We start from the raw sequence: 26,875 nt of genomic DNA on the forward strand, positions 1-26,875 counted from the left end.
TAAAGGGATTAATAATGGTAGTACTGCATTATACACTGCAGCTCAGAATGGTCATATTGATGTAACCAAACATCTCATCAGTCAAGAAGCTGAAGTGAATAGAGAGCAAAACGATGGTTGGACTGCATTACACATTGCAGCTCAGAATGGTCATCTTGATGTCAGCAAACATCTCATCAGTCAAGGAGCTGATTTAAATAAAGGGATTAATAATGGTAGTACTGCATTATACATTGCAGCTGAGAATGGTAATCTTGATGTCACCAAACATCTCATCAGTCAAGGAGCTGATGTGAATAGAGAGCTAAAAGATGGTTGGACTGCATTACACATTGCAGCTAAGAATGGTCATCTTGATGTAACCAAACATCTCATCAGTCAAGGAGCTGAGGTGAATAAAGGGATTAATAATGGTAGTACTGCATTATACATTGCAGCTGAGAATGGTCATCTTGATATCACCAAACAACTCATCAGTCAAGGAGCTGAAGTGAATAGAGAGCAAAACGATGGTTGGACTGCATTACACATTGCAGCTCAGAATGGTCATCTCGATGTCAGCAAACATCTCATCAGTCAAGGAGCTGAAGTGAATAGAGAAGGAAAAGATGGTTGGACTGCATTACTCATTGCAGCTCATAATGGTCATCTTGATGTCACCAAACATCTCATCAGTCGAGGAGCTGATGTGAATAGAGCGGAAAAAGATGGTTGGACTGCATTACTCATTGCAGCTGATAATGGTCATCTTGATATCACCAAACATCTCATCAGTCAAGGAGCTGAAGTAAATAGAGAAGGAAAAGATGGTTGGACTGCATTACTCACTGCAGCTGATAATGGTCATCTTGATGTCACCAAACATCTCATCAGTCAAGGGGCTGATGTGAACAAAGGTAATGATAATGGTAGTACTGCATTATACACTGCAGCTCAGAATGGACATCTTGATGTCACCAAACATCTTATCAGTAAAGGAGCTGAAGTAAATAGAGAAGGAAAAGATGCTTGGACTGCATTACTCATTGCAGCTGATAATGGTCATCTTGATGTAACCAAACATCTCATCAGTCAAGGAGCTGATGTGAATAGAGAGAAAAAAGATGGTTGGACTGCATTACACATTGCAGCTAAGAATGGTCATCTTGATGTAACCAAACATCTCATCAGTCAAGGAGCTGATGTGAATAAAGGGATTAATAATGGTAGTACTGCATTATACATTGCAGCTGAGAATGGTCATCTTGATATCACCAAACAACTCATCAGTCAAGGAGCTGAAGTGAATAGAGAGCAAAACGATGGTTGGACTGCATTACACATTGCAGCTCAGAATGGTCATCTCGATGTCAGCAAACATCTCATCAGTCAAGGAGCTGAAGTAAATAGAGAAGGAAAAGATGGTTGGACTGCATTACTCATTGCAGCTCATAATGGTCATCTTGATGTCACCAAACATCTCATCAGTCAAGGAGCTGATGTGAATAGAGAGAAAAAAGATGGTAGGACTGCATTACACATTGCAGCTGATAATGGTCATCTTGATGTAACCAAAGATCTCATCATTCAAGGAGCTGAAGTAAATAGAGAAGGAAAAGATGGTTGGACTGCATTACTCATTGCAGCTGATAATGGTCATCTTGATGTAACCAAACATCTCATCAGTCAAGGAGCTGATGTGAATAGAGAGAAAAAAGATGGTTGGACTGCATTACACATTGCAGCTCAGAATGGTCATCTTGATGTAACCAAACATCTCATCAGTCAAGGAGCTGATGTGAATAGAGAGAAAAAAGATGGTTGGACTGCATTACACATTGCAGCTCAGAATGGTCATCTTGATGTCACCAAACATTTCATCAGCCAGGGTGCTGATGTGAATAAAGGGAATGATAATGGAAGTACTGCATTACACATTGCAGCTCAGAATGGTCATGTTGATGTCACCAAACATTTCATCAGCCAGGGTGCTGATGTAAATAAAGGGAATGATAATGGAAGTACTGCATTATACATTGCAGCTCAGAATGGACATCTTGATGTCACCAAGCATCTCATCATTTTAGGAGCTGATGTGAACAAAGGGAATTATAATGGTAGTACTGCATTATACATTGCATCTCATAATGGTCATCTTGATGTCACCAAACATCTCATCAGTCGAGGAGCTGATGTGAATAGAGCGGAAAAAGATGGTTGGACTGCATTACTCATTGCAGCTGATAATGGTCATCTTGATATCACCAAACATCTCATCAGTCAAGGAGCTGAAGTAAATAGAGAAGGAAAAGATGGTTGGACTGCATTACTCACTGCAGCTGATAATGGTCATCTTGATGTCACCAAACATCTCATCAGTCAAGGGGCTGAAGTTAATAAAGGGATTAATAATGGTAGTACTGCATTATACACTGCAGCTCAGAATGGTCATATTGATGTAACCAAACATCTCATCAGTCAAGAAGCTGAAGTGAATAGAGAGCAAAACGATGGTTGGACTGCATTACACATTGCAGCTCAGAATGGTCATCTTGATGTCAGCAAACATCTCATCAGTCAAGGAGCTGATTTAAATAAAGGGATTAATAATGGTAGTACTGCATTATACATTGCAGCTGAGAATGGTAATCTTGATGTCACCAAACATCTCATCAGTCAAGGAGCTGATGTGAATAGAGAGCTAAAAGATGGTTGGACTGCATTACACATTGCAGCTAAGAATGGTCATCTTGATGTAACCAAACATCTCATCAGTCAAGGAGCTGATGTGAATAAAGGGATTAATAATGGTAGTACTGCATTATACATTGCAGCTGAGAATGGTCATCTTGATATCACCAAACAACTCATCAGTCAAGGAGCTGAAGTGAATAGAGAGCAAAACGATGGTTGGACTGCATTACACATTGCAGCTCAGAATGGTCATCTCGATGTCAGCAAACATCTCATCAGTCAAGGAGCTGAAGTGAATAGAGAAGGAAAAGATGGTTGGACTGCATTACTCATTGCAGCTCATAATGGTCATCTTGATGTCACCAAACATCTCATCAGTCGAGGAGCTGATGTGAATAGAGCGGAAAAAGATGGTTGGACTGCATTACTCATTGCAGCTGATAATGGTCATCTTGATATCACCAAACATCTCATCAGTCAAGGAGCTGAAGTAAATAGAGAAGGAAAAGATGGTTGGACTGCATTACTCACTGCAGCTGATAATGGTCATCTTGATGTCACCAAACATCTCATCAGTCAAGGGGCTGATGTGAACAAAGGTAATGATAATGGTAGTACTGCATTATACACTGCAGCTCAGAATGGACATCTTGATGTCACCAAACATCTCTTCAGTCAAGGAGCTGATGTGAATAGAGAGAAAAAAGATGGTTGGACTGCATTACACATTGCAGCTCAGAATGTTCATCTTGATGTCACCAAACATCTTATCAGTAAAGGAGCTGAAGTAAATAGAGAAGGAAAAGATGGTTGGACTGCATTACTCATTGCAGCTGATAATGGTCATCTTGATGTAACCAAACATCTCATCAGTCAAGGAGCTGATGTGAATAGAGAGAAAAAAGATGGTTGGACTGCATTACACATTGCAGCTGATAATGGTCATCTTGATGTAACCAAAGATCTCATCATTCAAGGAGCTGAAGTAAATAGAGAAGGAAAAGATGGTTGGACTGCATTACTCATTGCAGCTGATAATGGTCATCTTGATGTAACCAAACATCTCATCAGTCAAGGAGCTGATGTGAATAGAGAGAAAAAGATGGTTGGACTGCATTACACATTGCAGCTCAGAATGGTCATCTTGATGTAACCAAACATCTCATCAGTCAAGGAGCTGATGTGAATAGAGAGAAAAAAGATGGTTGGACTGCATTACACATTGCAGCTCAGAATGGTCATCTTGATGTCACCAAACATTTCATCAGCCAGGGTGCTGATGTGAATAAAGGGAATGATAATGGAAGTACTGCATTACACATTGCAGCTCAGAATGGTCATGTTGATGTCACCAAACATTTCATCAGCCAGGGTGCTGATGTAAATAAAGGGAATGATAATGGAAGTACTGCATTATACATTGCAGCTCAGAATGGACATCTTGATGTCACCAAGCATCTCATCATTTTAGGAGCTGATGTGAACAAAGGGAATTATAATGGTAGTACTGCATTATACATTGCATCTCAGAATGGACATCTTGATGTCACCAAGCATCTCATCATTTTAGGAGCTGATGTGAACAAAGGGAATTATAATGGTAGTACTGCATTATACATTGCATCTCAGAATGGACATCTTGATGTCACCAAGCATCTCATCATTTTAGGAGCTGATGTGAACAAAGGGAATTATAATGGTAGTACTGCATTACACATTGCATCTCAGAATGGTCATCTTGATGTCACTGAGCATCTCATCTGCCAGGGAGCAGAGGTGAATAAAGAGGATAATACAAGTTGTACTCCATTCCACATGGCAGCTTAAAGTGGTCATTTCGATATCATCAAATATTTTATTAGTAAAGGTGGTGAAGTGAATAGAGTGAATAACTCCGGTTGGACAGCATTACACTATGCAGCTAGGAAGGGGCATGTTGAAGTCGCCACATATCTCATCACTCAAGGAGCTGATATGAACAAAGGAGAGGTTACAGGTCAGACTGCATTACATATTGCAGCTGAGAATGGACATATTGATATCACATCATACCTTATTAGTAAAGGGGTTGAGGTAAATGAAGAGGGAAAGCGTGGTGGGACTGCATTACACCTTGCAGTGCAGAATGGTCATCTAGATGTCATGAAATATCTCATCAATCAAGGAGCTGATGTGAATAAAGGGGATACTACAGGTTGGACTGCTTTACACATTGCTGCTGAGAAAGGCAATCTTGATGTCACTAAATATCTCATCAGTCATGGTGCAGATGTGAATAATGGTGATAGAACTGATTGGAGTGCATTACACAGTGCAGTCAACAGTGGTCATATTCATGTCATCAAATACCTCGTTAGACTAGGAGCTAGTTTGAATAAAGGGGATAATACGGGATGGACTGCATTGCACATCGCTGCTGTGAATGGCCACCATGATATCACCAAATGTCTCATCAGTGAAGATGCCGACATAAATATTAAACATGACACTGGACGAACTGCATTACATTTTGGATCAGAGAATGGCTATCGAGAAATCACTAAATATCTCATCGGTCAAGGAGCTAAAGTGAATGGAGGGGATAAGACCGGGTTGACCGCTTTACATCTTGCAGCAGCGAATGGACACCTTGGTGTCACTATGCATCTAGTTAATCAAAAAGCCGAGGTGAATAAAGAAGATAATGATGGTCACACTTCACTGCTGTTTGCTGTCCAGAATAGCCATGTTAAAGTCATTGACTATCTGATAGGCCAAGGAGCTAAAGCCGACAGGGGAATCGCTAATGGTTGTGCAAAATTACTCTCTACTGTGCAGGATGGTCGCCAAAATAGCATTCCTGTTCTATTGGCACCACGAGCGCGTCCTGAACTAGACGGCATCCACGGAACGACTCCCCTAGGACTGTCTTTGCTGTTTGGGTATGAACAAATCGCTGGGATTCTAGCCACGTGTTCCCCATCCGAGGTAGGCTCTTCATACTGATAACGTATTCTCTATTTTGATGCATGATAAGTAGTTTAATATTTTATTTAGCACCTCTAATCACCCGATTTAACCAAACTTACTCCATTGTTTTGTTTTTTGCCACGACTGAAACAGAACTAGTTCATCAAACACAACAACTAAACATTGAACACAACATTAAAATTCAAACTTAGATTAAAACATCAAACAGATAAAAAAAAGCAATAGGAAACAGAAAATGGTGATGATAGAATAGTAGAGTTTTCATGCCCTAAATGATTTGAATTTTGAAATTAAAAAGAAATCTCTTTATATTCTATTCATTATTCAATACGGTTAAGAAGACATTTTGAAAACGATTTCTGCCCAGGTCATCAACAGTTATTTTCATAATGCGATACAAGAGGGTCATACATTTGTTGTTGAGTATCTAGTCAATCGAGGAGCGGATCTCAATGTCCAGTCAGCAGACGGTCAGACGTGTCTTCATGAAGCAATCAAACTTTGCGACAGGACGGAGAGAAAAGTGCAATATAGTGACACACTAAGAAAGGTGAGTAGCATTCAACATTGTCAGCGTACGAATAAGCTAACCATGTACAAGATGATAAGCTATACAAGTTTCATTGTTTAATATGATTATCAAGGTTATCCATCATAAATCTTCGCCTTTTTGAGGAACGAATCCCTCTGGGTATCCATAATTCTTTCTAGAACTTGTAATTGATCTCAACTTTGCAAGCTACGTAACTTGGTTTATGCGGGTGTGTGAGTGTATTTTTTTATTTTTTCAAATTTTTACTTATTTATAGATTGATTTTTAGGGAAGGTGCAAGAGCTTTTGTTTCTATGTTATTCTAGAATGGACACTCATAATAGTTTTCCTTCAGCTCGTAATTATGTATGATACACCAACTTACCCCTCCCGAAATTAACGATTAAGAAATAGATATAGATTTAAAAAAAAATTAAATGACACAATATATTTTCAAAAATGTTTCAGTACTCTTCAAAACGAACTCTAGTGTGTTCACATATTTAAGCCTATATTATGTCTGGTGGCTTGAGCTTGGGGCATTTTTCTGGTATGTTTAAGATTTCTGATGAATTTTACGGCGGAGAACTTGCTCCTGAGAAAGCCCTAGTGTTCTATCTCCTTGACAACGGAGCCAAGATAGATGTGGAAGATAAGTCAGGTAAACTCCCAATCCAATATGCCAAGGATGAAGTGGTCAGACAGATGATTTTGTCAAGGTAATTTTTCATACTAAAATTCTTATTTGTAAAACCTTATGTACATACATGTATTAAATTATTCTATACACAATTCATGTACAAAAAGACCTGAAAATTCCTTTAAAAGATTCAAAATATCTTCGATAACTTATCTTATATCCATTCATGATGACAATGATAATAATGGTGAATAATAACGACAATAGAAATAAATACTAGGTTTATCATGTTTTATTGCTTTACAAATAGTTTTCACTTTTACTCTATATCAAACAATCTTCATGTTCCAGTGCTCAGACTTTGCAACCAAAAACCATTATACTCCCACTGACCGAGGGGTACCCCTCCCAGATGAAGTACCCCCACTCTATCAACAACCTCCAAAAGATTCCCATTTTCCCATTAAAAAAATGTCCCTTTACAATCGCGTTCAGTGCTCTTGTCTTTCTATCTTACAAATACAACAATTCGGGTTTTCTTTACACTGCTTTTGTTCATCTATTGATAAGCCCCATCATTTTTAATGATTAAGTAGTGCCAATGAAATTAGACAACGTAAGTTTATACTGAAAGTAGTGAAAACACTCGCTTCATGCACCTCCCCCCAGAGCCGTTTTGTGCGCGCATTACGATTCGCGTGCTCAGCACCGCCCCCTAAAATGAAATCGTTGCAACGCCACTGATTCTAAATTTAGTTACCGGGGATTATCCCCCCCCCCCGCAATAACAGGCATAGAATGTGAGAGGAGCGGGAGCAGACAAGGAACAATTCGAAGAAAACGTCGGGCCTTCCATGCTTTCTGTGGGAGGGGGAACCCCCTCACCTACAGGGAGCACCTCGCGCGCTCAGTATTAAGCAAGTTAAGTGTTTGATGTTTCGCCACTTGTGCGTGCTCACTACTGCCCCCTAAAATGAAATACATCTGGACTTTTACCGGGAAATACTTTGGCTCTACCCCCCCCCCCCTAAAACAGGCACAGGTCGTATTAAGATAAGCGGGAGCAGACAAGGAACAATTTACAGGAATGTCGGATCGAGCTTCCACGCTTCTCGCGGGGGACACGCCCCTTCCCTGCACCCCTCCCCACCGGTGCTCATTACCGGCCCTTAACTGAAATCCTAGCGATGTCCCTAACTCTAGACGGAGTTACCGGGAAAAATCTGGCTTTGCCCCCTCCCCCTATGATAACAGGCATACGCCACTGCAACGAGGCGCTGTAAACCACTTGGCACCTGATGAAGCAAAATAAAGTCAAGTGGTCGGACTCCACCTGTGCGAAGTGTCTTTTTAAATTCATGTACACTTATCGAATAGGGCGATAAGGTTACTTTGTTTGTTGGGCACTTGGCATTGTTTATAATAATAATAATAATAACAATAATAATAATAATAATAATAATATCTTACGGAAGGTCTTGAATTAGAAAGAGAAGTGAACAATGAGAAGAGGACCCATTTGATAGAATATAGAACAATAACCCTAGATTTCTGGAAGAAGTCCGGTTGTTGTTTAATATACCAACAGAACATCAAGTTGTGGACAATGGAAATAATAATAATAATAATTATAATAGTAATAATATAAAGCGTTAAATCCCCTTCTGTAGAGTGCTCGAGGCGCACAAAGTGCTAAGAGTTAAATAAAAATCTAACTCTTGTGAGCTTATAAATAAACTATGAATAAGTTTATAAATAAATTATCTTTGTTGAAAGATATACTTCTGATATTTAAAATGATAATTAATACTGTACCATTGATATTGGAATTATTCCCCTTTTTTCAGATTAAATTCCCTTGAAGACATAAAGTTTTATCGAGGTAAGAAGTCTCGTACATTTATGTTTTACATGTTCCTATGAAATCGAAAAATACATAACATTAAATTACCGACCATTAATTCCATTAAAATGTTTGTAGTAAAAAACTGGTAAAAGCACAATTATCACCATAATCATGATTAGCCCTAAGTTATTACGGTTATCATAATTTTGACGGCTCACAATCGAGATATTCCTGCCGCTGACAGAAAAGAAAACATCATCACAGAACACTATATTGCAGATTCTTCAAATGATTGATTGAATAATATTAAAACTTATTTTTATCAATTTTGTTTTGCTACTGTGTAAATGAAAATCAATCTAACCCTTTCTTTATTATAGAGTACTAAAATGTGCAGACATTTTCTTTCAATTTTTGAATGTACCTAAAACAATAACGGGTTAGCAAAATTTACTATGATATTTTTGTTGGTTTAACAGTTTTTTCCGTTTCTATTCTTCTCTTCAATAGAAAGCGTCCGCGACACTGTGAAGGTCGTAATCAATAGCATAACCGGGGTTTGTTGATTAAATATATATATATATATATATATATATATATATATATATATATATATATATACATATATATATATTTATTTATATATATATATATATATAATGAAACTCCGCTTTAAGCGGAATCAGCATTCGATTTTTCCATCATGATATCAAGTTTCTGAGCAATTAGGAGTCTATAACATCGATTATTCAGGAGTGGCAAGTTTGGCTGTAAATGTTATTAAGGGTTTTAGTGGATATATCTTGATTTTTGTTTTAAATAAATATTTCTTACCTAATGGTTATTACACAAAGCTGAAAAAGAAGCTGGATCTACTGCAAGTCGCGTCAGAGTCGACAAAAATATATCTCAGGATATATTACAAGAGGACCATGGCTTGTCAATGTACATCCCACCCAATGCTTTGCTTCAGGGAGAATCACGAGAGATCACACTAACCCTCCTTCGAGACCCTCCAAGCGTAGACATCCAAGATGATGAATCTGTGGCCTGCTACGGGATCAGATGTGATCCTCCAAACATGGTTTTCCTCAAACATGCTAAGATCAGGATACCTCACGCCACACTAGTTGCCAACCCAGCCGAAGTAAAGCCAGATGTTGTGTCATATGAATGGGATTCAGTGAATGGTAAGTTTATAGTGAGGGTAAAGTTTTATAATATCTGAACATCACTTGGATCCATGAAATGATGATTATTAATAATCACAAACTTGCGTTTACTTTTACTTACATCACGTAAGCTGAGTTAATTAGAAGGGCTAAGAAATCGACTGTCCTGTAATAAAAAAAAATCCTGATGTTATAAGTTGGGTAGTTTGACTGATGGATCAATTGATGATTTATTACTATATTTTATTCATGTTTTTAATTTTATTATAATTTTATTTGTATTAAATTCATATAATTATTTGAAGGAGCGCTGCTAAGGACACTGTTTTGTTTCTGTATAAGGACTAGACACTCAGTTTTACCAAAGAGGTTAACAGCAAATGTATTTTTTATGACCTCAAACCCAGATCTGCCACGAACTTCAAGAAGCAGTTCATCCGACTCTCCAGCTGGCAAGCCACCATACTGCAAGGTCTACAAGAGACACCTTGAGCTGTATATCGACCACAGTGCTGAGTGGTGGGTTCTTATTCCCCTTGAGCAGCATGTGATTAAACGCCGATTCATGTGCACACCGTATACTCCAGATGGAATAAAAAGAGGACAGGAGATTGGTGTCCACCTTCGTCTTCATGAGGATATTCCTGGAATGGATGTGGTAGGTATACCAAGTCTAACGATGTCAGAGGATATGCATGGGCTGCGGAACGCTTTTCAAAGTGTGTGTGAGGGGGGGGGGGGGCTGACCATGCAAAAATCACAATCATAATATGGTCATTTTTATGTTTTTGTACACGGTTTTTAAACAAAGGTTGGGAGGGGGTGGAAGCCTGCCAACCCCCCCCCCCCTTCCGCGGCCCCTGATATGGACCCGTTGTGCGGATTTTCGGATACTTTAGTACTTAAATCATGGTGTAAATGTTAAAAAGACAGTTGCATATTTTCTACATGGATCCTATCATCCGATCTATGTGTGTACTAGTATTACGTTTTATATTCGTACAAGAGTTACATTTTCAATTATTTTTGCTTATCCGTTTGTTGTCACATTCTTTAATTTTTCAGTTATATATTATTATTGAATAAATAAACATTTCAAACAACTATAAATCCCCTCATCTTCAAATGTAAGTGAAATTACAATGCAGCATTTTGGATCTAATAGATCTTTTTTTTTACATCCAAATTCGTTTTGGCTCAACAGGAAATTCAAGAGGAGGAGAAGAAGCAGTGTTATCACAAGGCCCATCCCTCTATGCCCATCAGTATTGCCTCCAAGGCAGGGGATGTCAGTGTGACATCCTTCCGAGGTGGCGAAGCCGTGGACGAGAAGGTATTTGTTTTGTTTTATATTAGCCTGTGTTTATAATGAAACGTTAAGTCTTTATCCTCTTCAAAATTAAAACTTACACTTTTTCCTCTTTTTTTTTCATTGTGGACGGCAGGTTCTCCTTCTCAAAGACGTTCAAAGAAGAACGCAACACCCAATTGTGCTCCCGGTGCCAATGCATGAAGATGACACGGACCTTCGAGTTACAGTCATACTTGCCCAGTCAGGGAAAGGGGTCGATGTTTCAGTATCACTCGCCTTTGTTATCAGATGCGCTGGTATGTATGGTCATTGCAGTGTTGTTTTGATTTAAAGTGGGGAGAACCATCAGACTAATTGCAATGCAAGTTTACCATGACGAAAGGTTTGTTGTAAAAAATAACAGAAAAAAGGGGCAAAGTTGGACGAAAACCCATTAAAGGTTAAGAAAGTTATATATATGTTTCTGTTTCTGTTTGTGGTAACTCCCGTAGGAACTCGGCAGGACAGCATTTTGCCGGTAAATGCCAAGCTGATATATCCAATTACCTTGGAAACATTTTACGTTTAGGTTGATCAGTCATACTGGCTGACGTAATAGACGACATATATCACTCTTGGGCATTTTTTTTTCAAAGTGGAAACAATGGCAGAGTTGGGATTCGAACTCACAACCTTGCGATTATGAGTCCAATGCTCTAACAACTGGACAACACGACCCGGAATTTTGAGTTCGGACGTCATAATAGAGATTTCCATTTTTTATTGTTCAAGTTTAGTTTAAAGTTTCGAACCAAGTCTCATGCTTACGTCATTGTTTAATGCTCCATTCAGCTTTGCAAAGTGGTTTTTGTATCTTTATACTGTTTGTTTATACCCCATTTAATTCAATTACCAACAATCCCACACAACTATGCCCATGGATACGCTTTTGTTCTCCTTTGTCTCCTTTTTTTCTCTTTCTTTCCGTCAGTTTAATATGGTTTTTCGAATTGCTTAATCAACTTCATACCGTCCCACCAATCAAATGTTGCCCCCTTTTCCAGTTATCCTTGCAAGGTTGGATGGAAACCACCCTTTCTTGTGTATATTGAGTAATCATATTTCAGATATATATATATTCTTTATCTTGTATATTTGGTTTACTGTTCTGTTCAATTTGTATGTGAATCTTTTTACAAACATTTACAATTCAGCCATTGGCTGCCAAGAATGTTTTGATGCATAATAAACATCATTATTATGATAAATAAAACTTATTTTTAAGAGTGAGTGTGTGATAAATTGCCTATTGCTATGGTGAAGGAACAATGAAATCAATTTGTAACTTTTTTTTGAGAAAATGACATTTGATTGCCTCTCTTAAATTCCCGATAATGGAAAAATGCTTGCATAGGATGTTACAAAATAAGAAACTGAAATTCTAAAAGTCTAATTAAATGCTAATCTGTAATTTAGTTTCTATAATGTGTTGCCAATATATCTATTTCTGCAATTGGTACCCCTCTCTTAAGTGTTTATTCATGGATATTCGTTTATAATGTTCAAACTCATTAAAATCGAATGTTTACTTCCTTTTAGCCAGCAGTTGATTTACACGTATGATGTCAATACAAGTTGTTACCTGTGTTTTTTTTTGCCTTTTTTCTGCGGCAGATGAATGGAATTTGGAACCCACTCCCTTTGGACGGTAAGATGCATATTTATTGTATTCTACCCTTCCTTTCTGAATCATATCATTATAAGGCTTTGTACAAAAATCCCCACCAATGGGGATAGGGAACGGTATTCCTGCAACAAACGTTACGATTATAACAACACACACAAATAAAGTTAAAGGTCAAGTACACCCTAGAAAAATGTTGATATGAATCAATACAGAAAAATATAACAAGATAACGCTGAAAATTTAATAGAAATCGGATCTAAAATAAGAAAGCTATGACATTTTAAAGTTTAGGTTATTTTTCACAAAACAGTTGTATATAGAACTCAGTGACATGCAAATGAGAGAGTTGATGAAGTCCATCACTCACTATTTTTTTTTTTGGGGGGGATTATACAATATTTCAATTTTCACCGATTTGACATTAAGGAACAACTTTACCGAACCACAATATGTTATAACAATGGTAATAATACATGTTCAGGGAGGAATACAACTTTGTACCACATGACAACGAGAAGAAAATTGGAATATATCATATTTCCTATTATAAAATACATACGAATAGTGGGTGGATGATGTCATCAGTTCCCTCATATGCATACCCACCTGGATGTGCATACTGTTTTTGTAATATTAAAAATGTCATAACTTTCTTTTTTTGCATCCGATTTTAATGGGATTTTCAGTGGGTTGCTTGGTTGATTTTTCTTTTTTTATTCAAATCATTTTTTTGTTGGGTTGGACTTATCCTTTAAATAAACGAAGTGGGTTACAAGACAGTTCGATACTACTTTGAACTACGATTTTAGCGAAAATGTGAAAATGCGTGACTTAAAGTTTGATTAACCATCAAACGGGGAAATTATGTTGATGGGGGCAGTAATTGTCCATTATATTTACCTTTACCTATGTATTCTGCTCACGCTTTCATTCGTACATACCTTTTCCGTCAACTATTCTTAATAAGAATTCATAAGCGGATAACATTCGTCCAGCTTTGATTACTTCCCTTTAAAACCTTCATCTGCTTCTTCTAGGGTGGTTGAAGAAGTCTCAAAAGGTGACCTCCAGGATGTTAATATCCTCAACATTGCTGAAAAGATGACAGTGGATCAGTTTTATGATTTAGGGGTAGCCCTTGGTTTCCCGATCACACAGCTGGATTCTATAGAATACCAGAGAAACAGAGACAGACAGCAGGCCTCATATGACATGCTAGCTACATGGCGGCAGACACAAACCTCTGGTAAAGCAGCGAAGGAAGAACTCATCACAATCATGGAAACACTGGATTCCCCTACTGAAGGTATGGAAATGATGACAGAAGTGCGAATGTGTATTGATAATTTTCTGTATACGTACGTGTGAATTCAAGGGTGTCTGGGTAGTGTGCGCATTTTGGCCAGTAAATGGTTCAGTATAGGCCTATGTGGTTCAGGGTGGTGCAGGTACAGGGGTGTGCGTGTGGGGAATATGCGTAGATATGCGTGACTCTCTTGGCCTGCGTGTTCGGGGTGGTGCAGGAAAGTGTGCATATTGACAGTGTGTGGCAAGGCGTGTGATTTGTGTGTTTGCAGGTGGAGTGAGGTGCACGAGGAAGTCTGTGTGGATGCAGGCCCTGTCACATCGTTCCGTGGAAACCTTGCGTGTGACTTGCGGGTATTAACTCTTTCTGCTACACGCAGATCGTTCGCAGGTCGGCCGCATTGACAGTATCTGGCACGCAACTCACACGCAGAAGGTCACAAAGTTTACGCGTGCAAGGTTTGCACGGAACAACATGACAGGGCATTAAGGGCCCTGTCACCAGACAGTGAATAAGTGTGGGCTTAGGCAGTGTGCATGTGTATTTTCGTGTGTATTCATGATAGTGCGTGAGGGTGTGGTTGTGCAGTAGTTTGGGAGGGTGTGTTTACGTGTGTGTTCGGAATAGGGCATGATTATGTGTCCTGAATGCATGGATGTGTTTGCCCGTCTGCTCTGGGTGGTGCATGGGGCTTTGGATGTTTAAAGTGTGCGTGTGTTAGTGTTAGCCTGCATGTTCGGTGTAGCACACGAGGACGTGGTGAAGAGAGTGTGCCTATATGCACGTTAGTGTGTTTCCCTTCTTTTTTCAGGATGGTGACGAATGTGTGGGTGTGGGAAGCTTGCGTGGATGTATTTGCCAGTGTGTTTCGGATAGTAACGAATGTGTGGGCTAGGGCAGTTGCGTTAGTGTGTTTACCTGTGTGTTCGGGATGATTACGTGGGTAAACTGTCAATTCGTCTATTGCCAACTCATCACATGTTCTACCTTCATTTAGTCTAATGCCAATTCGTCCATGAAAATTTCGTCTAGCAACCATTGGTCCAGTAATTACTACATCTAGTCACCAGTTCGTCTATGACCATTTCGTCTAATAACCAGTTGGTCTAATACCCATTTTCTTTTTATTCATTTCGCCTAACACAAAATGATGTATGCACTAAATGGTTTTTTTTTATTAGACGAAATACCAATTAGACCATGTGGATAGTGGGGTCATTGATGATAGACCAAAGGATAAACGAGTTGGTAATTGGACGAATTGGTATTAGACCAATTGGAAATGAACCGGTTACGAATGGGTAAGTGTGGGCAGTTTTCGTGTAGGTGTTCACCTATGTGCTAGGGATTGTGCATGATGATTTGGGTGTAGGCACTGTGCGTAAATTGTGTTTGCCTATGTGTTTGTGATGATGACGATTGTGTGGGTGTGGGCAGTTTGTGTAGGTGTGTTTGCTTGTGTGTTCAGGATGGTCCATAACGGTGTGGGTGGGGCAGTTTGCATGCATGTATTTGTCTGTGTGTTCGGGGAGGTGCATGATGGTGTGGGTGTTGGCAATTTGCGTGGGTGTGTTTGCATGTGTGTTTGGGGGTGGTGAATGAGGGAGAGGGTGTATGGGGGGCAGTTTGCGTGGATGTGTTTGCCTGTGTGTTCGCAATGGTGTATGAGGATGCGGATGTAGGCACTACGCATGGATGTGTTTGTGATGATGTCGATTGTGTGGGTATGGGCAGTTTGTGTAGGTGCGTTTGCATTTGTTCTCGGGATGGTATATGAGGGTGTGGGTGGGGAAATTTGCGTGGGTGTGTTTGTATATGTTTTCGGGGAGGTGCATGATGGTGTGGGATTTGGCAATTTGCATGGATGTGTTTGCCTGTGTGTTCGTGAGGGTGTGGGTGTGGACAGTGTGCATTAATTTGTTTGCCTATCCTTTCAGTGTGGTGCACATGGGGCTCGGGTGTGGATGGTTTGCTTCGATGGGGTTGCCAGTAGTAGTATATTCAGATCTCGTGCAAACTGAAACCCTGTTCTCTCGTTTCTTTCTTCACTTCCCGATATAGACCTTTGTGCATTAGAAACAAGTTCTGCCAGGTAAGCACCTGATTTCGCAGTTTGTGAATTTTTAGATTGGTTCTATATAAGTAAACTTATCCTATTTGTTGGTAATGTTCTGCACCAACATAGATTAAAATGTGCGAAGATCGCAGGTATTTGCGGATTCAAAGAAGACGAGTAAACTACCTCTTACCAACTCGCATGCCAAGAATAAAAAACCGCACTCACTACATCATTAAAATCATGAATTGACAATTCAAGCAAAATCTTGTTAACTTCTTTTTACAATTCTACAGTGAAATTCCAGACAAGGTGCTTCTTGATATATCCCGAAAGATAAAACCAGAGAAGTACTTCGAGACTGGAAGGAAGCTTGGTCTTACAAAGGTAAAGCTTGAACACATAAAACACCGGACATTTGCTAACAGGAGGGAAACCAACATCCAGATGCTTTCTACATGGAAATCATCACAGCCGCCCGGAGAAAAGACAGTGGAGACTTTGAAACTGGTTTGGGACTCTGTCCAATCGGTAAAGAAAGCTGACAATATCGAAGGTATGGGAAACAACAGAAAGACATTTGTAAAATGGCAAAATTTTAATTAAATTTGTCCTTTGTGTTCACTAGAGTTGGATTTAAGTAACAGAAGAAAAAACAAATGGATTGCAATTTGAACAGCCTGTGGGTTCGATTGAAATTTCATATTCTCCCGTGAAAAAAGGGCTAACTTTGCACAATATATCAGTTATTTAACGTCGATAATATTGGCTGTCAGCGCAAGCAGAAAAACTGTGCAATATGCTACGTTCTAACCAAATGGGGATATGTCCGTGTAGATAAAGGACACCAGAGAAGAGTTTCTAAGAATGTAACCTGTCTTCCTTTGTGCTTGAATAGTACGCTTATTTAATTTTTTCAATAATATATTGATATATTACAAACAATTTTTATTTTAGAAGAAGAAAATACTTCTGCAGTTCCCAAACAGGCTGTTGTGGAAAGAGCCAAGCAAACTGAGCTCGAAAGCGAAAAGGAAACGATGGAGATCATTGACTTTTCAGGAGCGGGTAAGCAGATGCGAATGATTTTAAGGTGTTTGAAATTTCGTTTTATCGACATTGTACAATGAACTCCATCTAAAAAATACAAAAAAAAAGAGAGAAAAATCAAATTCATAATTTTTCCCAAAATGATTTTTTTGTTGTTGTAGTTTTATGAGTTCATTGTATATTGCACAATTTCGTATCAATTTAACAGGGTAGAAATGGAGAGAGATATAACATCGTTATACTATGGGAAACTGCATTACCATAAGAAAACAAAAGCGTTGAAATGCACATCATGTATGAAAATATAATTTTGCAGTGAGTACTGATTATTCATTGTATTCGTACGACTGAACTTTGTTTATGTAGAACGGAGTTTAAAAATATATATATCAATATATATCTTGTTTATTAAGCTATTCTTAATGGGATTTAATCGGAGAGAGAGAGCATTGAATGCGCTTGGAGTTTCGAAAAGGAACCCATTCTATCATTGGTAAAAAAATATTGTTTTGATTTGTTAAGAAGCTAATAGTAAATACAATCGCAAAAAAAGCAGAAAATTAGAAACTAAGTATTACAGATCCAAAACATACTTTATCTTGTTGATCATAAATCGTATGCACATATACGGTTCTAAAATAAGGAACGAATTGATTTTAAAGATTATCCAAGTGGATCTCCTTGTAAGCATGAGGAAACCCGTGAGGATCTTGAGCAACACGGCGGAATACCAAACACAGAAGAACTCTGTAGTGTGGCTCGTCATGTCAAATCCTTACAAACAGCACGTTCACTTGGAAAAACGCTTCATATCGATGACATCAGCATAGTTGGTTTCGTCACTCAGCACTGTCCTTCCTTACTACGTGAGACAGCGCAGCAGATAGTACGAATGTGGCACAATGGCTTACAAGAAGGAGTCAAGGAAGATGAACTCAACAAGTTATTAAAGAAGTACAACATCTCTGGTGACAAAACAGGTTGTTTGAAATCTCTTTCTAAGCTTCTTTAATTATCGACCTCTGAATGAAAGAAACACTTTCAAATTTTAGAAACGCTTGCCCTTTCAATTCTTCTTATTCCGAATGTTTTAATTTCGAACGAAAAGAGTATTTCATATCAAGAGAATAAACATATTGGTTGGAGATTAAATGTGTTAACATGGGTTGCATAGCTACATGTAATAACTCTTTCACGGTTAATCGGCCTTTCAGCCGTTTGTTTTTCTAATCTTGTTGGTCTTAGAGCCCTGTTAACAAGTAATCTGTCATGTGTTTCTTTATTCATTTTCATTCGCATTTGTGGAACTTTATTGCATCATAAATTATATGAACTCATGTATTTCTACTTACCTGTCCTGGCAGGGGGCTATGAAGAAATAGCACAACTCATTCGATTTGACGCAGACCTACTAGACTTAGTTCGTCATTTGGATGTACACCATACCAGCGTCATGGAGTTCTTTAACACATCCTCAGCCCTTACACCTTACATGGTTGTTCCCGTTGCCCTAAAAATGCTGATAGAATGGTCCAACAAACGTGGAACCAGGGAGAGGCTTCTGGCAATAGCTCAGGCTTTTCGCTTCGGCGGTGCAGACATCATAGCAAAAGGTGATTCTTTTACAACAAACCCGCTATTCCAACACTCCGAGAGCATTTTTAAAAATTGATATTGCTATAATTGTGAAAGTCTTTGAATAAGTACTGTATTTAAAAAAAGAGCATGTTCTACGTGTTTTCGTTATATTGATCACCCCCCCCCCACTCTTTAGGCCTCAAATGCCAGTCAACCTACCCGTTTTTCATCTCACATGGCATCCTTGATCATAAGGGTGGGAACATTACCCTCGATGAACTTGGAATTACTGTATCTGTTCCTGAAGGAGCTATTCGAAAGGGAATTGGATCAACTGTCACCGTCCGTGTATCATTCCGCAATACTCCTAGACTTCCCATACGCGACGATGAAGTTCTTGTTACTCCCGTCATAGAGACTTCTCTCACACAAGAACTTCTCAAGCCGGCATCGATAGTACTACCACACTGTATGGGTTTCAACAACGACGATTCTACCGCTGTAATGTACACCAAGGCCGGGCAAGGTATAACGTTTGTTATAAAATAGTTTAATTAATGTTAATTGCAGAGTACTGTATATCCACTCTTAATACAACGGGTGTAGCTTCTGAATTAGAAATCAACCCGTTGGTGGCCACTATCACATCAGGTGAAAAAAATAAGAATTAAGAATCATATCTTTACCCAATTCTTGTCATTCCGAACTTGCTACCATATAACCAATTTATGCATACACTGAAGTTAAAGAAAATGCTTAACTGATGAACAAGAAAAATGTGTGATTGTAAAATACATTTGTTTTCCCATCACTTAAGTGCCAGAGAGAGATAAACCTGATATTGATGGAAATTAATTATTAGAATATCAAGTCCATTTTTTTCCAAACTTCAGGAAAATTCGGTCGCAGAATGTTGACGAGAGTCGATTCACGAATCTCAAAATCTACGATTGAGTTTTGTACACGTCATATTGAAGTTCTGGCTGTGTGTTCAAAGGATCTTCGAGATCTTCAACTGACATGCTTGGTCTTCCAGCCTACTATGAAGGCACAAGTGGAGCAACCATATCTAAGCGTGTACATTATCCATCCATATATGACATATGTCCAGGTATTACAATTAATTTGTATCATTTTTTTTCTGAATATCCTAACTTCACTTTAAACTGTGCACAACTATTACGGTTAATTACAGATTAAAAGTGAAATTCCTTTATAGCTTTCCTTTAACGATTTTCGTCAGCCGTAATTCGTAATATGGGCAACATCTCTGCCGCAACGAACAGTTGTTCTCAGAAAAAGATGACGCATCTCAGCTCCAGATATTCTGACAAGAATACAGCAGTTTTCTAATGAGACTTCATGATAATTACTTTAACATTAGTGTCAATCAAGAGTCATCTGTGACCAATTGATTTTCCTTTAATAATGAAGCCTCATAATCCTTTTAATGTAGCACTTTAGTCAGTCCATTTGCCATTCACCATAAAGAAATTACTGTGGATCAATTTGTACCCTTAAAATATCTTAGATTTCAGATGGAAAAAGTTGTGGACATTATTGAACCATACCATTACATGATAAATGAGCACTTCACTTACCATTTTAAGACTTAACCTTGATTATCAAGAAATTCTTGTGAATAAAGCTTTAACCTTTTCAATATTTCAGGATATAATCAAGAGGGAGCTTACTTCGTCTAAACCTTACTGCCAAGTCGAGAAGGAATTCAAGTTCTCTATTGGGTCAAAATCAAAGCACCTGACGGTTATTTGTCATGAAGAAACGAAGCAACAAAACCAAATGGTAATGCGCCTTATTACAAATTCAAACATACTTTAAACCAGGGGTTCTCAAACGTTTTCTTTGAAGGGCCAGATGAGACTCCAAGTAAACCTGAAAGGGCCAGGGTGAAGTGGAAAGACCCTTGCGGTTAGGGTCCCAGATGCTCTCTTGTGCAGTCTGGCCCTTATTTTGGGAGCATTTATCCAACATCAAACAAATTTATAACAGTTTCATATGGAACGCAGGCAAAATTAGAAGAAAAAAATCAAAATACAGCGAGAGTCAATATTAATGATACCAAAATTGTAGTACTTTGTTAAAAGGAATCTAGATTGTACCAACACATACCTGGTATTGGGGAGACAGATAATGTCTTGAAGTATCAATATTTTTTTTAGTAAGAGTAGATTGAATAATAGAGCATCTCTGTTGTAGACTCTAACAAGGATGTCAGTCTCATAATCGCTTTCAATATGGGAAAAGTGACACTGTCAGCAACAAGTTGCTTGAACCTTGGCACAAAAGATGTAATTGCCAGACGAAGGCATTGGTGCAAATGTTCACTGGTCAAGCAGGGGCCGCGGAAGGGGGGGGGACCTTCAGCCGTGATTTTTTGCATGGCCACACCCCCTCCCCCACTTTGAAAACCGTTCCGCGGCCCCTGTCAAGGTACTGCAGTATGAGTTAGTTCTTTAAAATGTTCATTGTGGAAAATGCACTTTCGCACCTGTATTATGTACATCCAATAATGGTGAGAATAGCGCTGGTCATCTAATAAGAAAGTAGTTCGAACAGACAGAAAAGACTCCGCTAAACTTTGTTTAAAAGTCAAATTTATTTGACTGAAAACTACGGTTTAATGGATACACAATGTAATCATATTGAGATATGTTTCATATTGTGACTTAAAAGTAATAAAAAAAAACCAAGCAGAGTCTCCCGGGCCAGATTGAGAAGCTGCGCGGGCCGTAGTTTAATAACCCCTGCTTTAAACATTTAAATCATATACGAACCAATAGCGCCATCTCGAGTCCTCCACTACTCATACCTGGCCAGTTTCCTGACCCATAATCCTAGTGTAGTCTAGTAATATAGACCCACTTGAATGGTAACATGCTAATTAACTACTCAATACATTTTTACCGCAATAATTATGCTACCAAGTAGCAAAACGATTTACTTTTCCTCTCAAAACATTTTAGTTTCTTTATACAAATACAATTATAGGTCAATCAAATCTCTGTAGTATTAGTAAATTCTTGCAACCATATTTTTGAAGTCTATGTATTTATATCACGCAGTCAATGAGAGACCACACATAGTTCACTCCCCCTTTAACATGACAATTTTCGTTGTATATCCTTGTTGATATGCAAAGCTATTTCTTTGCACCCTGTCTTGAGTTAAAAAAGTATATAAGAAATTTCTTTGTAAGATTTATCAATATCCATATATGCGTTTCATCTCTACATCTTCTCTCTCAAGCTAGCAAACCGAACAAATCCACATTGAAAGTGGAAAGATTGCCATGTATTTGAGATATACTATGTTCGAAATTAATTGTCACCACTTTGTATCCACTTTTATAGTCATTTGAATAAGTTTGATAATCTTTTCCATCAAACCTGATATTACAAGAAATATAAGTACTTTAACTAAAAAGTTTAAAAATGGGTTTCTTGATAGATTTTTTTTTATAATATTTCTCCCACAAAGATACTCCTCAGCGGTGTATTAAATGGTCAGTGCAGCCCTGTCGTATTCATGCTTCAGTTTACCCAAGAAGAAAATGGGAAGAAGAATATTCGCATTGCAATAAAGGAAAGAGCCGAGCCCATATCTGATAGAGAATTCAACGTAGCTATAGAAGGTACAATAACATATTTCAGCAACAAATTCAAGCTGGTTTTAACTTAAATTACATTGCATGAAGTATCGGCAGTTGATGTTCTTTATGCGATAATAGTGAATATACATGTAGATACCGTCAACTTCTAAAATTAAGACAGGTCCTGCCAATTGAATTAGAAATGTGATCTTGACATTATTTTTTTTTAATAAGTAAGACGATTCTCACTCCCCCATGAATAACGATTTTCTTATAACTATTACCACAATTTTACCAAAATAAAATGTACCTACGTGATCATTCCTTGTACTACATAAACAGATCATCAATGAATTTGATTTATAAAAGAACATACTGGTCAGCTGGTTACTCTGTTACTCTTTGATAGATCTTATGATTTTCAAATCAACTCCTCAGAATAATGATAGTACTACAAATACTACTACTGCTTCACCACTAATGTTGATAATGATAACGATCCTTATAATATTCTGCTATATTCTTTCATTTTCCATCAGATGAACCGGATTACACGACCAATCGCAGGGTTTCGTAAGTTTTCTTCTTTTTTTGGAAAATAAAATGTAACGTAATTTGGAATATGAACCCGAGGCATGCATTTTCATCCTTAGAGCAATTCAGATCTAGAATGCAAACAAGACGTGCCTTGTGATTTTTAGGACTGCAAAATATTATTTCATATTTAGATAGACCTTTTTATAGTCCAGTCGCTTTTGGCAATCCTGGGGAAAAGTGAAGTAAAAGAAATATTAATACAGAAAATAGTAATAATAGTAACATAATCGCTTTCATGTAAGATATAACTCATAGTAATACGAAAATAAAATTTACCCAATCAAAAACCCAACAAAATTATATTATACCCGGGGGTAGGAAACATAGTGAAACTACACTCTTCTTTTGGAAACAAAGAATAATTGACGTTGTTTGTTTATGGAAATATATTTGTAAACATTATGAATATACTATATAACAGATAAGGCCGATGGAGCTGCTTATCTAACAATCTTATCGAAAGCCTGGCTGACGTGATTCCCAAGCAAAGTGATGCAAACTCCCTTGGCGGCTATCTTGGTTTCTCAGAGTCAACCGTAGAGCAATACCTCGATCGGTCAGATTCTTCTAAGAAATGTTCAAGATCGGGGTTCGTTGAGATGCTAAGTGATTGGAGACGAAGAGTCCGACCTAGTGAGCAGGTAAAGGAGCTTTATCGAGCCCTAAAAGATGCTGGTCTAGGATATGTAACAGACACTATCCTGCATGGAGGTAACTACCGCTAGTTTTATCCTCAATATTTATTTATTGTGTATATATGTATTTATTTTATTAACAGGCAATATGTTGAGAAATGACAAAAAATACCATTAAAATATTACATGAAATAATGCTGTGAAATTGAGCATCTGCCCATAGAACATCTAAAAAATACTGAAAATTGTATCGAGAGGTTTCCTTATAATGACAGCTATTTAAAGCTTAATACTAGTCCAGATGATGGCCTTTCGATATTTCCCCCTCCACTCTCACTGCGCATCATCCACTGCACGTTTTTCCTTCACACACCGTAATTGTCCACTAGCTGATCGCGCAACCCTCGAATTTTCCCCTCTCCCGAAGGTAAATCTTGGGGTCGCGATCAGTGGGCAAGTATAGTGTGTGGAGGAAACGAGTGCACGGAGCTCAGTGAGAACATTGAGGGGGAAAATCTCGAAGTGGCTGCATCTGGACTAGCTGAATATTACAATCCATTCCATGTGTCAACATTAGTAAACACTCTGGAAAGAAAAATTGTTTCCTTTAGACAGTTTATTTGCTCTTACACGTCTGAAATAACACAACGTGTGAAACACATGTGCTTCGAAAGCGATCTGGTCTGACAGAAAGAAAGACATATGCCTTTACAATACTGTTCCAATTTTATCAAACTTTTTTGTCTATTTAGAGACTGGCTCATCTAGGCCTACCGTTCCTCAGCACGTGAAAAGTTTTGAGTCAAAGAAATAGAAAACGACAATTCCGATGACCTCCAGACTCTTAAGCCGTTACCTCAAGAATTGGATGGTCACTGTACGAAGCCTATGGAAATTCGAGAGTCCAGAGCCAGCGGGTTAACCTGATGATCTCTGAAGTTATAACTCACCTATTAATTTCATCTAATACAGATCATTCATATCGAAATGTGGCATAATGTTAATACCAGAGCACATATTTCATGATTTGAAGGGGTGATTATCTTTCCAAAAAATATAATTTTAATAACATTAATGACAACAATCATGCCAACCACAGTAGGCCTAGTTATGTAGTATTGGTAGTGGTAACATCTACATTTTATACATTTTCTATCATATTTTGAAACATTATTATATAATCTGTCGAAGAAAACACTATTATATCAGGCGGATAATTGAAGTTTTACAGAGATTACACAGTGTGAACACCTCATGCGTGAGTGAGCCCAGAACTTCAGGCTTTCTTCCCATTCTCTATCTAGTCATTGTCATATGCCATGATTGATTGATTGATTGAATTTATTATTCTTCACTTCAAATAAATTTACAAAGTAAGTAGGAACAAATCAGAATATGAATAACATAAATGAAAAAGGGAACTCACTGGAAAGCATCGCTTGTTTATGTGAGTCCCCTAAAATAAATAACTGATTTAAATTTATCAAATACAAACACCATGTACAACTCGCTGTAACTAAAAAAGAAAAGAAAAAAATAGAATGAGTAAATTTTCACTCGCTTCTTACATTCTACTGACATTGGTATCAAACCCAATGTCCACTAAAGTTGGATTGAATTGAGAGTGAACACAATTTTACGAGCGAATGTCTCATCACTAAAATTTGATTTGCAGGGATGAAATTCACTCAACAACAAATCTCTGAGGAGCGAATATTAAACGGTCGTTTATAATATATATATACATATATATCTTCTTTGAATAGTATGAATTTTATATATGTATATATTTTACCCGTTTCATTATACATTCCATACATCTCCCTACTTCTGAATTTCCATATAAGTATAGATCTTATAATAATGATAATAATAATAATAATAATATTCCGCATTTATATAGCGCTTAATACATCGGAACGACCTCTCTAAGCGCTTTACAGACATTTTATTACCCCGGTCATCGGATCCTTGCATGCCCGCATACAATGTATGTACCTTCTCCACTCCCTGGGGAGCATTCCATTTGAATTCTTAGTGGCTCTTATTGAAAATGTAACACATACTTTTTTTCTTAAATTTCATATGTTCTTAAATTTCAAACAGTCCTTAAAATGCTTATATATGAATTTTAATCTAAATTCTTTTTATATAGTTATACTCATTGGGTATTATTTTGAATTTTACATATACTTTAATTTGTGAACGTCACGTATTTCCATACTCTTAACAGCTCTCAGCAAAAACCAACAATTAGTTATTTCATTAAAGATTATGTTTCAGACAATATTTCACACATCACAATTATATTATCTTTAAGATGTTTGAAGGTTTGCATGGTGGCATGTACAATCGCTGATGTGGTTTACGGTACACCATGTGGAGTGTTGTAGAAACAGTGGAAAGAGGAAGAAAGGGGATTGGATAGGCGAGAAAGTGGAGATTTGAGAGTAGAGTATTCTTTTCTTGAAAGTAGTCCTGAAAAAAAAACAGCTTGAGTATTAGGATGGATGAGGAGTTGCTGGCTTGAGTCGGCAAGTAGAGATGATGAGTAGAAGCAGTAGAGAGACAGCCATATGGCAGCCATATTGAAGAAAAAAAACCCAGCATTTATCACATACATTTATATGTCGTTAGCATACATGTTTAAGACAGCACTTTATTCATAAAGAGTGGCTACACAATTACTAGTGTATTTCTGCTTTTATATTGTACATAATAGAGTTTAAGGGGAAAATTCTCGGCATTCGGGGAAAATTCTAAATATCATGAAAATACAGATTTGTTCAAAATCATTTTTTCTCTCTTACGTTAATATTACAGGTATGTTATAATAAATATTTTGATTTTTTTAAATTCCATTGTAATGGCATATTTTAACAGCCATACTGGATTTGCTTGTAGTCCTTCTTTTTTATCTATTATTCTGAAAAGTGAATTATTCAGGCGATTTCCTTTTCAGAGTAAGTCTTTAAACGTCGTGTTTTATATGGTAGTGTAAACTCCATATATCCCTGGACAAATCTCATTGTGGAGCGTTGTGGCCCAGTGGATTAGTCTCCTGACTTTGAAACAGAGAGTCGTGGGTTCGAATTCCAGCCATAGCGTAATTTCTTTCAGCAAGAAATATATCTACATTGTGCTTCACTGAACCCAGGTGAGGTGAATGTGTACCTGGCAGGAAGACATTCCTTGAATGCTCGAGTGCCTAGGCGGCCCAACTAAAGCC

At 37.8% G+C, this 26,875-nt stretch overlaps 1 protein-coding gene across 1 annotated transcript; it reads left to right on the forward strand.

The window, feature by feature from the left end:
* The first annotated feature begins 3,569 nt into the window (after positions 1–3,569).
* Positions 3,570–25,164, forward strand: LOC135155490 (uncharacterized). The gene is made up of 22 exons (XM_064104610.1): positions 3,570–5,640; positions 6,011–6,193; positions 6,737–6,894; positions 8,663–8,697; positions 9,516–9,851; positions 10,241–10,491; positions 11,038–11,166; positions 11,279–11,441; positions 12,799–12,832; positions 13,849–14,117; positions 16,179–16,209; positions 16,470–16,729; positions 17,131–17,241; positions 17,886–18,203; positions 18,588–18,836; positions 18,998–19,327; positions 19,695–19,912; positions 20,473–20,607; positions 22,303–22,456; positions 22,954–22,987; positions 23,433–23,722; positions 24,399–25,164. Exons 1-21 carry the CDS (start codon positions 4,648–4,650, stop codon positions 23,434–23,436), a joined length of 4,395 nt encoding a protein of 1,464 aa, XP_063960680.1. The 5' UTR covers positions 3,570–4,647; the 3' UTR covers positions 23,437–23,722; positions 24,399–25,164.
* Positions 25,165–26,875: the final 1,711 nt, after the last annotated feature.

The sequence above is a fragment of the Lytechinus pictus genome, chromosome 9 (genome assembly GCF_037042905.1).
Source record: "Lytechinus pictus isolate F3 Inbred chromosome 9, Lp3.0, whole genome shotgun sequence".
In the NCBI taxonomy this organism is placed as follows: domain Eukaryota; kingdom Metazoa; phylum Echinodermata; class Echinoidea; order Temnopleuroida; family Toxopneustidae; genus Lytechinus; species Lytechinus pictus.

Coding starts and splice junctions, on each gene's coding strand:
- LOC135155490 (XM_064104610.1), top strand. CDS start 4,648: ATGAACAAAGGAGAGGTTACAGGTCAGACTGCATTACATATTGCAGCT. Junction 8,698..9,515: donor AGACATAAAGTTTTATCGAG/GTAAGAAGTCTC, acceptor TATTACACAAAG/CTGAAAAAGAAGCTGGATCT. Junction 11,167..11,278: donor GCGAAGCCGTGGACGAGAAG/GTATTTGTTTTG, acceptor TGTGGACGGCAG/GTTCTCCTTCTCAAAGACGT.